The sequence below is a fragment of the Ursus maritimus genome, unplaced genomic scaffold, assembly GCF_017311325.1.
Source record: "Ursus maritimus isolate PB19 unplaced genomic scaffold, ASM1731132v1 scaffold_6, whole genome shotgun sequence".
NCBI classification, from domain to species: Eukaryota; Metazoa; Chordata; class Mammalia; order Carnivora; family Ursidae; genus Ursus; species Ursus maritimus.
The window spans coordinates 22,629,706-22,644,262 of NW_024426774.1; the positions used below are offsets into that span (position 1 = coordinate 22,629,706).

The 14,557-nt window shown below is 45.2% G+C and overlaps 2 protein-coding genes across 5 annotated transcripts in view; one reads left to right on the forward strand and one right to left on the reverse strand.

The window, feature by feature from the left end:
• CLIP4 (CAP-Gly domain containing linker protein family member 4) overlaps nt 1–14,269 on the forward strand; it is a 71,721-nt gene extending 57,452 nt beyond the window's left edge. For 2 of the 4 annotated variants that reach the window (XM_040623049.1, XM_040623048.1), the window contains 2 exons: nt 2,314–2,433; nt 13,950–14,269. In XM_040623049.1, coding sequence (XP_040478983.1) covers nt 2,314–2,433; nt 13,950–14,085 — 256 coding nt within the window. In that variant the 3' untranslated portion in view covers nt 14,086–14,269. Of the gene's footprint in view, nt 1–2,313; nt 4,480–13,949 lie in introns of those variants that run through there. The other 2 variants (XM_008700270.2, XM_008700269.2) reach the window with 2 other exon arrangements.
• The window catches only part of ALK (ALK receptor tyrosine kinase), a 674,923-nt gene continuing 670,295 nt past the window's right edge, over nt 9,930–14,557 (reverse strand). Inside the window, exon 29 of the mRNA XM_008700561.2 lies at nt 9,930–13,404. Within this exon, the coding sequence (XP_008698783.2) occupies nt 12,724–13,404 (681 nt within the window). The 3' untranslated portion in view covers nt 9,930–12,723. The remainder of the gene's footprint in view (nt 13,405–14,557) is intronic.

Consider the following 14,557-nt stretch of genomic DNA (forward strand, 5'->3'; position numbering starts at 1 on the left):
ATGGTAAGAATCATATTCTTTTCCCCCAAATGATTTTTACAGCACTCCTAGTTGAATGTTCACTCCTGTCCCTACTGATTTGAAGTTTCCTTTTTAATCACATAAGAAAAAAGATTACGTGTATTTCTCTAAGGTATCTTTTCGGTGTCATGCAGAAGTACATTCTTGTGCCGGAGCCACATTGTTTTAGTTACGGTAACTTTAGAATTTAACATGCTGGCCATGTAAATCTTTGCTGTGTTATTTTTCAGTTTTGTCTTAATCACTAATACCCATTTGTGGTTGTAGGTGCCTGGCCTTTGTGCTCGGACCGCCTTGCATGGGAGCCCCATCTGTCCCCTTCACCATCTCTCTGACCATAGGCAAATAGCTTACTTTTTTTGATCCTCAGATTCTTCTTCTGTTCGAAGGGAGATCATATATCTACAGGAGTGGTTTGGGTGAGGTTGGATAAGACAATGGATGGAAAGTGCCTGGCACGTAGTCGGTGCTCAGGAAATGATAGACGGTGTCCTTTTAATGTGAAATTTAGAATGATTTTGTGAGGTTGCAAACTATCCCTCTGGGGGGTGAATTTAGGGAGAATTGACACAGACATGTTTCTATCCAGGAGCAAAGCTTGTGTATTTTTCTTTTGTATGTTCTTCAGTAAAGGTTTGCGCTTTTCCCAACAGGTGTTATGTATCTTTCTTAACCTTATCATTGTATGTGTACATTTGTGATAAATCATACTTTCTTCCATTATATTTTCTAACTAGAATTCTATCACATATTGGCAGATGTGGCTTGGGGCAAATCTTTGGACCTCAGTTTTCTTACCCATAAAATTGGAGCGGTCCTCCTTTCTTACAGGGTCGCTGACGGAAGGAAACGGGACGCTGTGTGTGACAGCGTATTAGGAAGTAGAGACAGTGAAAGAGCATGAGTAGGACCCAGCTTCTTCCAGGCACCATGTGGTGTGGTGACAGGTCGTGCATTGTCTCTACACCGGGGACGGGGAGAAGGGTTTTAGAGGAGAGGTGGTAGGCGGATGGAGCGTGCAAGACTCCCGTGGTGGCGGGTTCAGGACAACTGTTTGGGGGAGTCTCAGGTCATATAGGGCAACAAGAGCCTGGGGGTGTTTCTATTGTGAGTTCCAGGCTCAGCGACCTCGCAGTGGCAGTGGAGGGAGCTCTGGGGCGGGACTGGCTGAGGCCTTGGATGAGCTCGTGGCGTGGGTGGGTGCTCGGTCGTTTCATTCTCAGGTCAGGTTGGTGGCAGGTGTTAAGAGGCAGGACGTTATAAATAACGGTTTGTAGAGAAAAGGAGAGGAGTCCTGCTCCTGGAAAGTAAGACCCTCCTTACTCTTAGTGGCAGGGGGGTGGTAAAAAGTGTGGCTGGAGTTCATTCATAGAAGATATGTATACATTTATTTTATAAAATTATAGATAAGCAGTTTTTAAACATTGTTTTTCAGGTAAATAAATGTTTAAAAAGTGAACAAAAGGTCATTTTAATTTACCACAGCCCTAACGCTATGTTTTTCTTTTTTCTTTTTTTTTTTTTTTGCTTTGATAATTGAGCGCAGTTAAACAGGTTATATAAGTGTATTTTTTCTAGTGGCTGTTTTACAGAAAGTAAAAATGTGTGTGTGTGTGTGTGTGTGTATTTAGAAATTGCTAGTGAAAACTTAAATCCTCATTAGGTTACTGTTGAAATAGCCAAGAGAGAGAAATTTTTCAACTGCTGAACAAAAGTGTATCCTACTATTGCTATTTAGAATAAAAACAAGCAGGGTGTGTGAGCGAACGGTGTTTTGCTTTGTTTTCTTTTTAAATTTTTTTTTATTATATTATGTTAGTCACCATACAGTACATCCCCGGTTTCCGATGTAAAGTTCGATGATTCATTAGTTGCGTATAACACCCAGTGCACCATGCAATACGTGCCCTCCTTACTACCCATCACCGGTCTATCCCAATCCCCCGCCCCCTCCCCTCTGAGGCCCTCAGGTTTTTTTTTTTAATGTTTTTTTATTATATTATGTTAGTCACCATGCAGTACATCCCCGGTTTCCGATGTAAGGCTCGATGATTCGTTAGTTGCGTATCACACCCAGTGCACCATGCAATACGTGCCCTCCCCACCACCCATCACCAGTCTATCCCATCCCCCCACCCCCTCCCCTCTGAGGCCCGCAGTTTGCTTGGTTTCTGATGTAAAGTTCGGTGGTTTGCTTTGTGAGCTAACGGATGGTGAGCGCGGTGTGGCCCGGAGCCTGCCCGCCGCCCACGGGCTCCTGCTGACGCGGCGGCCTCGCCCTTCCCCCACCAGATCGAGACCCGCCCTGCGCCGCAGCTGGAGCAGCAGCACCGGGGGCCTGGAAGGGAGCGTGAAGCTGCACGAGGGGTCCCAGGTCCTCCTCACCAGCTCCAATGAGATGGGGACCGTGAGGTACGTGGGCCCCACTGACTTTGCTTCTGGGATCTGGCTGGGACTTGAGCTTCGAAGCGCCAAAGGGAGAAATGACGGAGCCGTGGGTGACACGCGCTATTTCACCTGTAAGCCGAACCACGGGGTCTTAGTCAGGCCGAGCAGAGTAACCTATCGGGGAATAAATGGGTCGAAGCTCGTGGATGAGAACTGTTGAGCTAAACTTCTGACGTGTTCGGCGAGCTCGTATACATACATAAAATAGAGTCCATGGCCAGTGGTTTATTTATTTAGCCATTAGTTTCGATTTGAAAATAGACTTATCTTCCTAAAAAACCAATTTAACAATTCAGAGACTCCTTCGGAAAGCTAGAAATCTGAGCTCGGGGAACCATGGTTCTCTTAAAACAAGTTCAAAGTAAGCATTTTTAAGAGCTTTTAAAGCTTTAGAGCCAAGAAGATTCTGAGACTTAGGGGGAAAAATGTGCCATTAGGTAACCAACTGATGTTGCTTACTGTTTCATTTTTGCACATAATACTGGATTTTTCATCCGCTCTCATTGTGAGAGTTTTCACAAGCTTTGGTTCACATATGACCTTCACGTACCTTTTTCTGTCAAGTATTTTTGGAGTTTTTCTTTCTGTACTAATAAGTATAATAAGAGAAGAGCGGCTCTATGCTTAGCGTAGTTTTCATATATATATATATTTTTTTGTGAAATGATTTGCCCTTTCAGGAATGCCTCATCTAGAGCTAATATTAAAACTCTGGAGTCGGGTGGGCCTTCGAGGCTTTTCTGCTGAGCCTCTCAGCCATTGCCAGAGAGGGGAATGGAAGTTCTAGAGCAGTTCTTCTCTTACCCGGGTTCTCTAGCTGATGAACAGAGCTCAGGATAGAATGGGGGTCTCCTGACCCATGGCTTGTGCTCTTTCCTCTGTACAAAGTATGTAATCACAGATTTTTCTTCTGTGTTGGCACTTGCCTCGGCTGGATGAACTACAAAACCCCATCATTAGGTTTATGAATTCAAGTCATAATTGGAATGTTCTGCACATACTTGTCTAATTCCTCATTGGGCATATCTATAAAACACTCGAAGCACTTTTAAAACATAATGCACTTTCATCTTTGTGGAGAATTTGCCATTATTTCTTCCTGGGATATGAAAAACATTTAGAAAAATTATATTTAAGAGAAGAGAGTAAATTAAGATGTGTTAGGAAGAATATAATAGTTATTCATTTAAATGTTTATGATTTCTTGACGTTTTTGGTTCTTTTCATAAAACTGGTGTTTGCTCTCTTTGCTGTTTTATATTTTCAGTTGTCGCAGAATTCAGCCTGTTACAAAGCCACAGGACTGTATCATGTTTTTGTATTTCTTTTTGAGCACATGTTAACAAACTGAGCTTCAAAATAGTGATATAATGTAAAATGTTTGTGTTGTGGGTATGTTTTGATGTTTATGTCCTATATGTGTAAAGATTTATCTTTTATTGTAGATATTTAGCCTTTAAGCTACACAGAAATATTGAAACAGTTTATAAAAGTATCTCGCTTTGTGCTTAGAAATAATATGTTGAACTATTTTGCAATATACTATTTAAAATCTAAATTCTGTTGCTTTGCTGCCTTTTTAAAAAGAAGTGTGGTATTTCAAATATTGTCAGAGCTATTTTCCTGATAGACATTTGCAAAATATGGCTGCTTTATAATCAAGGAGTATTTTTATTGATTGAAGAAAATGCCTGTATTGCAATTCAGAAGTAAACTTATTTTATGATACAGCTTATTTCTTTAAAACTCTGTTTATACCTTAATATGAAATTCATGACTCCTCTGAACTTGGGTATCCATAATTCTTCCTGTTCAATATGAAATGCTCTCGGAAACAGTGATGCCAGCTCTAAGGTCAGGGAAACGGTTGTTCTCATGTTTAGAGTAGGGTCATTAAATCCGTATAATGTGTGTGTTTACGTATACATACAAGTCAGGTGTCTCCATTTGTGTTTTGCTTATTGAATGTCATTCACAGTTCAATTCTTACTAATAAAAAAAGGGAAGCTGTTTTGGTTTTGGGCTGTTGTCATTACCCTTCCTGCATCTCCTCTTCTCTCAGTAACTCAGGGAGCACGGGCCTCGTGCTTAACTTTGTTTTTGTCTTACCACGGTGACTTGGATTTGTCCTGTCCCTCTAGAGCCTTAAAAAGTATCATGCTTTCTACTCAGCAAGTCAGGTTATGTTTTTAGCCACCCCTAGTTTATCGTTTTGATGGACAGAGAGCCATTTAGGAGAAGAAGAACAGGTTTCCAGAGTTTTCTAAAATTGCTTCACTTTGTTTTATACCAGTGGGATTTCGTTTGTCTATTTCGCGTAGGATAGACTATTTTGAATTTAGATTTAAAAACCATATAAATAATTACCTACATTCTACTACAAAGCTTTATTTTTTACTTTAGGGTAACTTGGTGGGAATATTGTTAAGTGCTTAAAAGTATTCAGAGGCAGATGTTTGCCGACTCTGAACTCAGACGTTGTAGTCTTGGTCTGAGAAGCTTGCACCCTCCTCTCCAGAACTGTGTACCATCCCCCACCTCCCCCCGCCACTCTTTTTTGATTTTTCTCCTTAGTATGTACCATTCTTGGTCATGCTAGACTTTTTGCTGCTTATTTCTCTCTTCCCTCACTAGCTGCAGGGACGGATTTGACTGGTTCATTGCGTTACCCCTGACACCTAGAGTAACACCCGGCATCTAGTCAGTGCTCAGTGAATGCTTGTTGAATGAACAGAGGCAATGAAAGCCACTGATGGTTCAAAGCAGAGATATCTAACCAGCTTCAGACAGGTGGCCTCAAGAGACCAGGCCCTGGAACAGGTAACTGTGCTCGGTAGGGGAGGGAAGAGGACAAGGAAGGTTAGAATCATGGGAGTCTAACTTTCCCCCAGAACAGCGACATGCAGAGAAAGAAAGATGCCAGGGGCTGGGTAAGAGAAGGGGAGGAAGGAACAGCAGGGTCACCGGAGCCACCTGCCCGTGTTTTCCCTGGGGACGGCTTTGACTTTCTCTTTTGGTAGGACTGTAATTCAGAGAACATCGTCATATGTAGGGTCAAACACTGAGTGTGCACAGCTTTGGTCTCTGGGGCCAAGCGTTTTTATTTCAGAGTTTCATTTTGGACCTATCCACTTAGAATATGTGGTAATATTATTTAAGCCACATTGACCAGTGGCTAGAGACCCAATGTGTTAAGAATCATTCTTAATTAAGAAACGGATCTAGTGATTGTAACTACTCACCAGACGGTTTTTATCTAAATGATTGACTCTGAGACATACTATGTATCACCACATTGCAAGCCAATAGAATGTACTTTTTATTTTTCTTCATGCCCTGTGCTTCACTATACTTATAATACAAATACAGTAGTTAATACAAAACTCACATGTCACATATATTTTTAGTAATTATTTAATAATATTCCTTGATACACAGGCTCTTATTTACAAACGATGTGACATATAAGCTGCTTGAATATACAACGGACATTCCTAAAGATGCTTGTAGGTCGAACAAGTTAAATAAGGACACGTGAAGATTTTATTATAAGCAGAATATGATGCCTTTGCATAGGCAAAAAGGATTTCCTCTACCAAAATTTTTGCTGATGCTTCTTTTCACGGGAGGGGGAAAAAAGCGTATGCGGAGGAATTATATGGCTGGTGGGCACGTGTTACTGACCTTGCTGTACCGTCATTATGCTTAGTAGGAATGAAGCTGACTTTCTGCCTACAGCCTCTGCCTGGCAGAGAAGGGCACCAAGAGGTGTGGGAGCCTTCATTTTCCTCTTGTTCCTTTAGAATATCTTACAATGACTAGAATTTTCACGATAAAGCAGCAGGTTTCAGCATTTTCATCATTTACTACCCAGGGAAGTGTGGGGGTCGTGGTGGTGCTGCGGGGGGCCGTGGAGTTCTGAGTTATGTTAGCGAAGGTATTTTAGGTGTTTAAATTGAGGCTCTTAGCTTAGAATCTGTTCCTAAAGATCACTAGTTTCATTTAAAGAATGCTCACAAAGCTGGCGTAAATTCAGCTCGAAAGTCCTAAACGAACCCAGACAGGCAAATTCGCTGCTCCTGTCGGTGTCACTGCACACCCCTGCGGCTTCTTCGAGGAATGTGGTCTCGGAATTGGGTGTGCTGTCAGAGCTGTCTGAACTGGATAGATGAAATTAAATAGGCTCAGACATCTACTCGTACTGCGCTGCATTTGAATTTTAAGGCTCTCTAACATGTAGGAAGTGTAAATACCCAGACGCTGCGTCCTCCTTAGCTCGAGCCAATCTCCTGGAGCTTAAGTTCTTTCAACTCCAGTCCACCAGCGTCCAGGCTGGCTTTCCTCAAACTAGACTTCCCTTCTTGCGGACTGAACTAATTATCCTTCACCTGACAGATCAAAACAGACTGACAAAGAAATGAGTCATGTTAAAATCATACACAAAGCTTCCAGCACTCTCTTTCTTTGCTTTCTAATATGACTTCTGAGGTTCAGCTTAAATCTCGGTCCACGATGTTCCAGACACTGGCTGTTCCTCAAAGTTCTCGTCATGAAGGACAGGTGTTACCCTCCAGCATCTTTGGAAAAAATATCTTAAGATGGATTTTAAGATGCATTGTAATGGTCACAAAATGTCCCATATTGATGGCCAGGCAAGTGGATTTTGTATTAGAGACAACAGAGAAGAAGAGGAAAGTGTCAAACTTCAGTCCCCTTAATTGAACCTGCTAGTAAAAACAAATTTCTAATAAGAGTTCCAATCGATTATACATATGAGTTAAAAAGATTATAATTTTCTCAAGTGGTCTTTCCCTTTTCTTGAAGGGAATAGAGTTTAGGGAACAAAGAAATTGCATGAAGTTTCAGGAGGCCTCACTTCATGCTGCCTTCATGTGTGTGACCAAGGAGAATCCGGGTGGTGCTCTGCACGTTTCCTGCCTTGTACGAAACCTCACTAGCTGCTTACGCGTGCACACGTGTGCCCGAAGAGTTTGTCTTTAATATCACGATTTCTTCTGAGAACTGTGAAGTACTCCATCAATATTATTTGGAATAATGCAAAAGGGCCTTAATTGTTTTTTTTTCTCAAGTATTAGAAGTACTAAAATGTAGAAAATTCGCCTGCAAGTCTTCACAATCTGATCTTTCGGTGGGATATTTGAACGGGCTCTCTTTGGGGATTCCCTATTTCTAGACCCACTATAAAGCTATATTATTTACAACATGTTCAAAAAATTGCCATCCAGTTACTGTGGGTGTGTCTATAAACCTGAAAAGAGGAATTCTGTCCAATCCTGTATAGCCGGGAGAGAGGAGTCCTGTTATGAATGAATTCCTTATCCTAATGGCACCGTGACACTTGTTTACGGATGCCCGACTTTGCGGATGCCTCCTGGTCCCAAACTTGTGGCTTATTCTGGGCTTTGTATCTGGCTCTGGGGATCGAGACCGGGAGGTGCACATTGATGATGGACAGGAAGTACGAGACCTGTCATGAAACATCAGGTGTGGCAAACCTTCCAGAGATAAGTTTTATCATTCTACTTTGCCGTCAGTCTGCAATTGTAGCAGACTTAAAAAAGAGCAATGAGAGTTATGGCGCTGAAGGTCTTTGAGCGGACACGGCTGTCCTAGTCCTGCAGTTTTGCTGCTTTCAGGAAACCACCCAGTTAACTTTTTTGCTATGTTAATACATGATTTGTTAAAGAGATCTTTGAATAGGATAAACAGATAACTGATACTAAACTTCTTTCTGGTCTACTTCTGTATAAAGACTATAATTTGTCTCCCTGGAATGGTGCACTGAGTTAATAGGCTTTGGCTCTAAATGCATGAAGAGTCAAGAGCCAAGGTGCCAAGATTAAGGAAAAGGACACACATGCACCCACACACCAGTCCTGTTGGGATTTGCCTTACACAGCGGTGAAGTCTCATAGAATCATTGACCTCAGAGTTGGAAGGGGCTTTGAGACCAGACGGTTAATGTTGTGAAATGAGAAAGTGAGGCTTCACGGAACTTGCTGGAGTCACTGGGGCTGGCACTGGCAGTCTAGCACCTGGGGCTCCCAGCCCCTGCCCTGGCTCCGTCTGCCTGCTGTCTCTCAAATACCAAGTAGTGCGAAACCATCCAAAGTAGTATAATCAGCTGAAGTTTCATCCATCTGATATTCATCTCTCTCGGCAAATAACATCTCTTAGAACGTTAACTATTGTAGAGGCTGTTAACATACACTCATTGCTGAGGTTTCGAAGGGAGTTCATTTAATAAGATTGCCTTTCAACCTAATACCAGCTGCCACGTGCCTACGAATAAGCATTGGAGTGACGGCAGGATAAATAACTGTAATTACTTTCAAGGAGGCAGGAGCCTTGGTAGATGGACAGAGCAGGGAGATAGCTGGCGAGGGTGGAACAGAGGCAGCTGAGAAGTGAACGTGGGGCCAGCGACGCACACGGACTCTGGTGCTTTTGGGCCTTCTCAGGTTGGCCTGGTGGTGCCATCTTTACAGGGAGGGTAGTGCCCTCGTTTTACATCTACTGAATGCCAAAGAGGGGGAAGGCATTGCTTTAGCGTCGTGGTTGTAGTTCATGTTCCTCCCCACCCACCGTGGTATGTAATAGTCTGTTCTTACACTGAGCTTTTCCAGTGTTTTAAAGTTAGAGCTAAAAATAGCTTTGTACTTGAGTCGCTCATTAAAAATTAAATACACCTACTCAGAATACGAAAGGAAAACAGAATCTTAATAGAAGCCTTACTGTTTGTTCTCTATAATTCTCTTTTATTTTAGGGCATCCTGTGGAGGATTACGGGAATGCTGGGTTTTGTTTCGCATGTTCGCACAACATGGGGGACCATCTGCTGCAGTGAACTTAGGAAAGTCAAATTGTATGTTCTTTGGGGACCCATTTACAAAGTCATTAGCTAAAGACAGATTGACAACACACTTCATATGGTTTTATGAGTCTTGTCATGGGGAGTCTGTTATCAAGGGTAGTCTGAATTCACATGCATCTTGTTTTTAGGTCTCCAAAGCTCACGTGAATGTGAATCCTGCTGTTGTTGGAGAACGTCTATTAAACTAGCCTGATCACTTAGAATTTCTTAGTGGAGTAAAGTTCACCTGCAGCTATATAATAACTTAGAGCTAGAGAGTTTGCCGAGTATTATATGAAGATGCCAGAAATTTTTTTTAATTACTCAAGCTGATTAAATACCTTCCTTTCTGTGATGTTTTGTTTTAACATTTAAACAGTTCTAAGTGTGGTGGAGTCTTTACCTTCTTTTGAGCTGAAAAGGACTGGGTGCTAGTAGGGTTCTTGCCCCTGTGACTACACAAGTGACAGATGAAATCAAACATGGCGCCAACGGGAGAACCCAGAGGCCCAGAAGGGGCGGGGGTGCAAGAACCCCCACTGAGCTTTGGTGGTAGAGAGGCAGGGGTGTACAGGCTCATTCTGACTTTTGAAATTCTCCCCCACACCCAGCCCAAATCACTTGGGAATTGAAGAGGTGTACGAGGGAGTGCTTGTGCTTAGAAATGATTTGGAATCTCCCTGAGGGGCTGTGAGGAAGGGAAGCCATTCTCCTCATTGTACATGGAGACACAGGGACAGCCACCCGGGTCCGATACCCTGAGGAGAGCCAGGACTCACAATCTGGGGAGTTGGGAGAGAATCCGGTCTTTTGACCACTAAGTAAATCATAGTCTTTAAAAAAAATTAATTCCCACCCTTTTGAAATTTGCTATAATTTTGAGGTGCCACAGATTAAACTGGCCATTCCCTTACCAATGGCCAGTTCCCTAGCGGCGCGGTTATGCACTTTTGGTGAGCTGCTTTATAGACATGGAATATACATCATTATTCTAGCTTGTGGTTTAATTAATGTGGCTTCTAGAAACTCTGTGCCTGCTCATGCTCTAGGTAGGCCTCTTCTATCAGAGTCAATAAGAGTATCCCAGCATCTACATGAATTGCCACAACCATATGGCTACAGCAATACCCACGGGACGACAGCCCAGGTCAATGTCCTGGTGACACCTAGAACTTACAGCGAATTAAATGAAACGTCTTGAGGTCATATCTCAGTGTGGAGTTGTTTATTCACTTATCCGCGTATACAGGCTTTTAAGACTTGACTATCATTTACATGAAAATTGTTACCAGTGAAGACAATTAGAATCAGCACATCAGACTCGGCGGTAGTAAGGCACAACCTGAAAATGTAATGGATTTGTGGTTTTTAAGAAGAGGAAGGGATACAATTTTTTTCCCCATTAATGACAATAAAGACTTGGCTATTTAACGGTGTAGCATGCTCCCTGTTTAACTGGTTACTGGTGTTACAGATAGGAAATGAAGTCGTTCTTCTCTGTTCTTGTCAGCTCCTCTGTCATTATCCTGTAGGAGAGTGTTTCTCAACGTATCATTCCTGGGCCCCGCTAGTGGTTTATGAATTAATGTTTATCTCATTAGACTATTTCCTTTTGTGCCCGGCATGAGCCAAAACGTTACTGATACAGTCATTTAGAGATGACTTCGTTGATGTTTTCAGCAGCATCTGTGGTCTGGTGACAATATTTCTGCAGGTTAGGATAAAGGAAAAGTGTCCAGGGTATGAGTGCTTCTACAGATGTGCAGGACCCCTGAGCGGGGCGAGGCAGCTGCCTCAGAAAGAATGGACCCTTGTCTAGTATTGGGCTGGAACGGAATGGCTTTCCCACATCCACAGCGATACTTGCGACCTAGGGCAGTGTGCAGAGGTGGGGGAAAAGGTGGGTATATATACAGTCCTTTCTCTTGAGAATGCTTAGAGCCAGCAAGTCATGGAAAATGCTCTCCTCCCAAAGCCATGTTTCAGCACAGCCACCACCAGGAAAGACGCTGAGCAAAGGAATGGAGGAGAAGCAGAAAGAAAGACTGAAATGCAAGGTCACCGATAAAGCATTATTGCATAAGTACGTGTGTGTAAAACTTAACCCATTCCCAGTTCGTTTTCCTGGAAATCAGTGTCATCTGTGAAAACCCAAGTTCGGAGCCCCCACTCTCACGTGCCAATGTCAAGCTCCGCACTCCAGTGCCCCGCTGTTCCTTTGCCACCCAGAGGGAGAGTCCTGTTTCCATCTGCATTTGGTAGCTATACCAAGGCCGTTGTGTCTGTGTGAGCAAATCAGTGTTCCCACATACGCTGGGATCACATGTTGCAGGAGGACGAAGGTAGGTGGACACTGGAAGGGCAGACACTGCGCCTCTCAGGACCACTGAGGGCCTGGGCGTCCAATGACCCGCCTGCCACTGCAGGCAGAAACGTCCCTGTGCTTAACCTTCATGGTGGAAACTGTTGGAAGGTTTTGGCCTGGGATGTATCGACACTTAGGCCCATGAAGGGACATGTGTCTATGCTTCGATGTACCACACTGCTGCTTACACTTTTTGCTTTTAAATGATCAGAGTTGATTTTAATTAGTGGGAAGTTTTAAATTAAGAATTCAAATCTTGAGTTTTCAACCCAGTAGGAAGCCTCGCGCTCAGTCCTCCTTTAGTAGGAGGGTTTTCTTAAGGCATGAGGTATATTGACAGGCTGTTTGACTCTGGATCTGGACGGACTGGGTCTTTATCATACTCAAAGCACGCTGAATATCTGCTTTCCATTCAGATGAGCACATGCGCATTTTCTCTATTGTACCAGAACTGTTCCTCCCGTGTTTACCATCATCAGCCGATCGGCACAATCGGAGGCAGCCAGACATCACCTAAAGGGACAGCTCAGCTCGTCTGTGGTTTTTCCTTTCCCAGGAAAGGGCGTCTTTCCCCAGCCAGCTCGCCACAAGTAACTCCTTTATCTCCTTCCCTCCCCCCTTCAAGGGGTCCGGGTCCACACCCGCGAGCTCAGGAAACCCCTATGACTCCAGCTCGGAGACACGCGAGCAGCTGGGGCTTAACCCCGGGGAGCAGAGCCCACGCGCCGGGAGAGAAGCAGGAGGGCGTGGACGCCAGCCACGCACAAAACCCGCAACCGCGTCGGGGCCTTGCGGTTATCACTTGTCTCTACGAGGTCTTCTCCGTTTGAAAGAGTAAGAGGAACCCATGCGCAAGACCTCCTTCGAAAGCGTTGCGAACACAGGGCTGTTTATGGGGCGCTCAAAACAAGTCGGCACACAATGGAAAGTGACGTTCGGTGTCTGGTTGCGGAGGAGCCGCGGCCTGACCCTCCGTGGGCTCCGGCTTCCCCGGCAGGAGCAGAGGGCCCGGGGCTCAGGGCGCGGGCCGGCTCTTCAGCAGGCTGTCCCCGTAGCGCCCGGCCCCGGCGGCGGCCTCCAGCGGCAGGCCCTGCTGCTGGTAGCCGTAGTTGACGGTGCCGCACGGGAAGTGGCGCAGCCGGAACAGGGGCACCTCCTTCACGCTGGCCGTCAGCGAGGACGGCTCCAGCAGCACAGACGCTCCCGGCAGCGGGCCGCCCGCCGCGGGAGGGGCGACAGCACAGCTCCCCTCCCGCCCCGGGGTGCCCCTCTCGTGGCGCTCCTTCTTGGCTGGAGGATTGGTCTTTCTGGCGGGTTTCTCCGTAAACCACGAGCCGTACGTGGGGTTCCACAGGCTGGTCGGCTTGTTCCTGGATCCCTGGACCTTGTGCAGCTCTGAAGGCGGGTTGGACTGGGAGAACGCCATGTTCACGTGTCCTCCTTCCACGGCCGGCGCCCGCGCGCCTCGAACAGACGGCTCGGCCGCCGCGGGCTTCTTCACGGCTCTGCCGGAGGACGCGGAAGGCAGGGGCGGCGGGGCAGCCGGCTCGCGCCCCTCCTCGCGGTTAGCCTGGGGGGGAGAGACGAGGAGCGGCGGGATCCCCTCCGGGTCTTGGGGCCTCACGGGCACCTTCTCCTCCTCCTCCACCAGCGGGCCGTACTCTACGGGCAGAGCCGTGTGGATCACATCCGGGTCCTACGGGCGGGAGAAGCGAACTGATTAAGGGGTCGAATCCCAGACCCAAATTGTTGGGTCTGGAAGGTACCTTAGCGCTGGGCTCATCCAGACGTATTTTCCAGATGAGGAGCCCATTCAGAGCTTACTGGGAATATATTAATTCATAGGCACCGGGGAATAGGAGATGCGTGGGAGGTCATCCTCACCCTCGAAGAGCTTGGAGGGTCAGCACTAGTCTAGAGGGGCCTGGCGCAGGGGAGTGGCTTTCCAGAGACCACCTTTGGGCAAATCTTAGAGATTCATGGATTTAGAAAAACTATAAATCAGTTACAAAATTATTCCAGTCTATTCCCAATAAAATTCCTTCTGCTGAAAAGAAAAGTCTGTGACTCCAAGTGCGTGTGTGTGCACACGTGGGACAGGGGAGGGGAGGAGAAACACACTGCGTTGGCTCACAAGGTTTGCCTCCTCTCTTCCTAGCCCCCTTCCACTTTCACCATAGGTGGGTGGGCTGCATTGGCGATCACGTTTCCTGTAACGTCATCGTGTCATTCTGTGTGCAGACAGCACAACGCTTCCGTATCTGGAGTGCATCAGACCAGACCCTTTGTGAAGCCCAGAGAGGACGGCAGTGCTGTGAGGAACACCACTTACAAAGCCAGCTCTGTGCTAGATCATTTTTACAGCAATGGACGGTAATACAGAAAAGCAGAAGCAGTTGCCAGAGATTGGAAGAAAATCTGTGGAAAGAAACTTGGGGGAATTTAATTCTTAAATATTTAATGCAAATTGGGAAACCCATTGCTTCCGTGTAGCAGAAGAGCATGCTGGTCCAGTATTCATCAGTAAAAAGAGTATAAGAATAAAAACAACTACCTTCTGATTCTCTTATTCTTTTGTTCCTTCCCCATTAATTATTCATTCTCTATGGGGAGTCATTCAAAATATGCTTGTACAGAATTACCTGCTTATTTTAAGAGGGATAGTCTGTGCTTGGGAGAAGAATCACTCCAAAGTACATATAGTTAAGTGGGTATATTCCATTAGTATTACAACATAAGAACCTAAAATGCCATTCATTGGACAGGAAGTTCTCTGAAAGAGCCCCACAGAACTTGACAAATGAAGTCCATCTAGATAGAGGCCAGTCCCCTCCCTTCTGAGCTGAAGG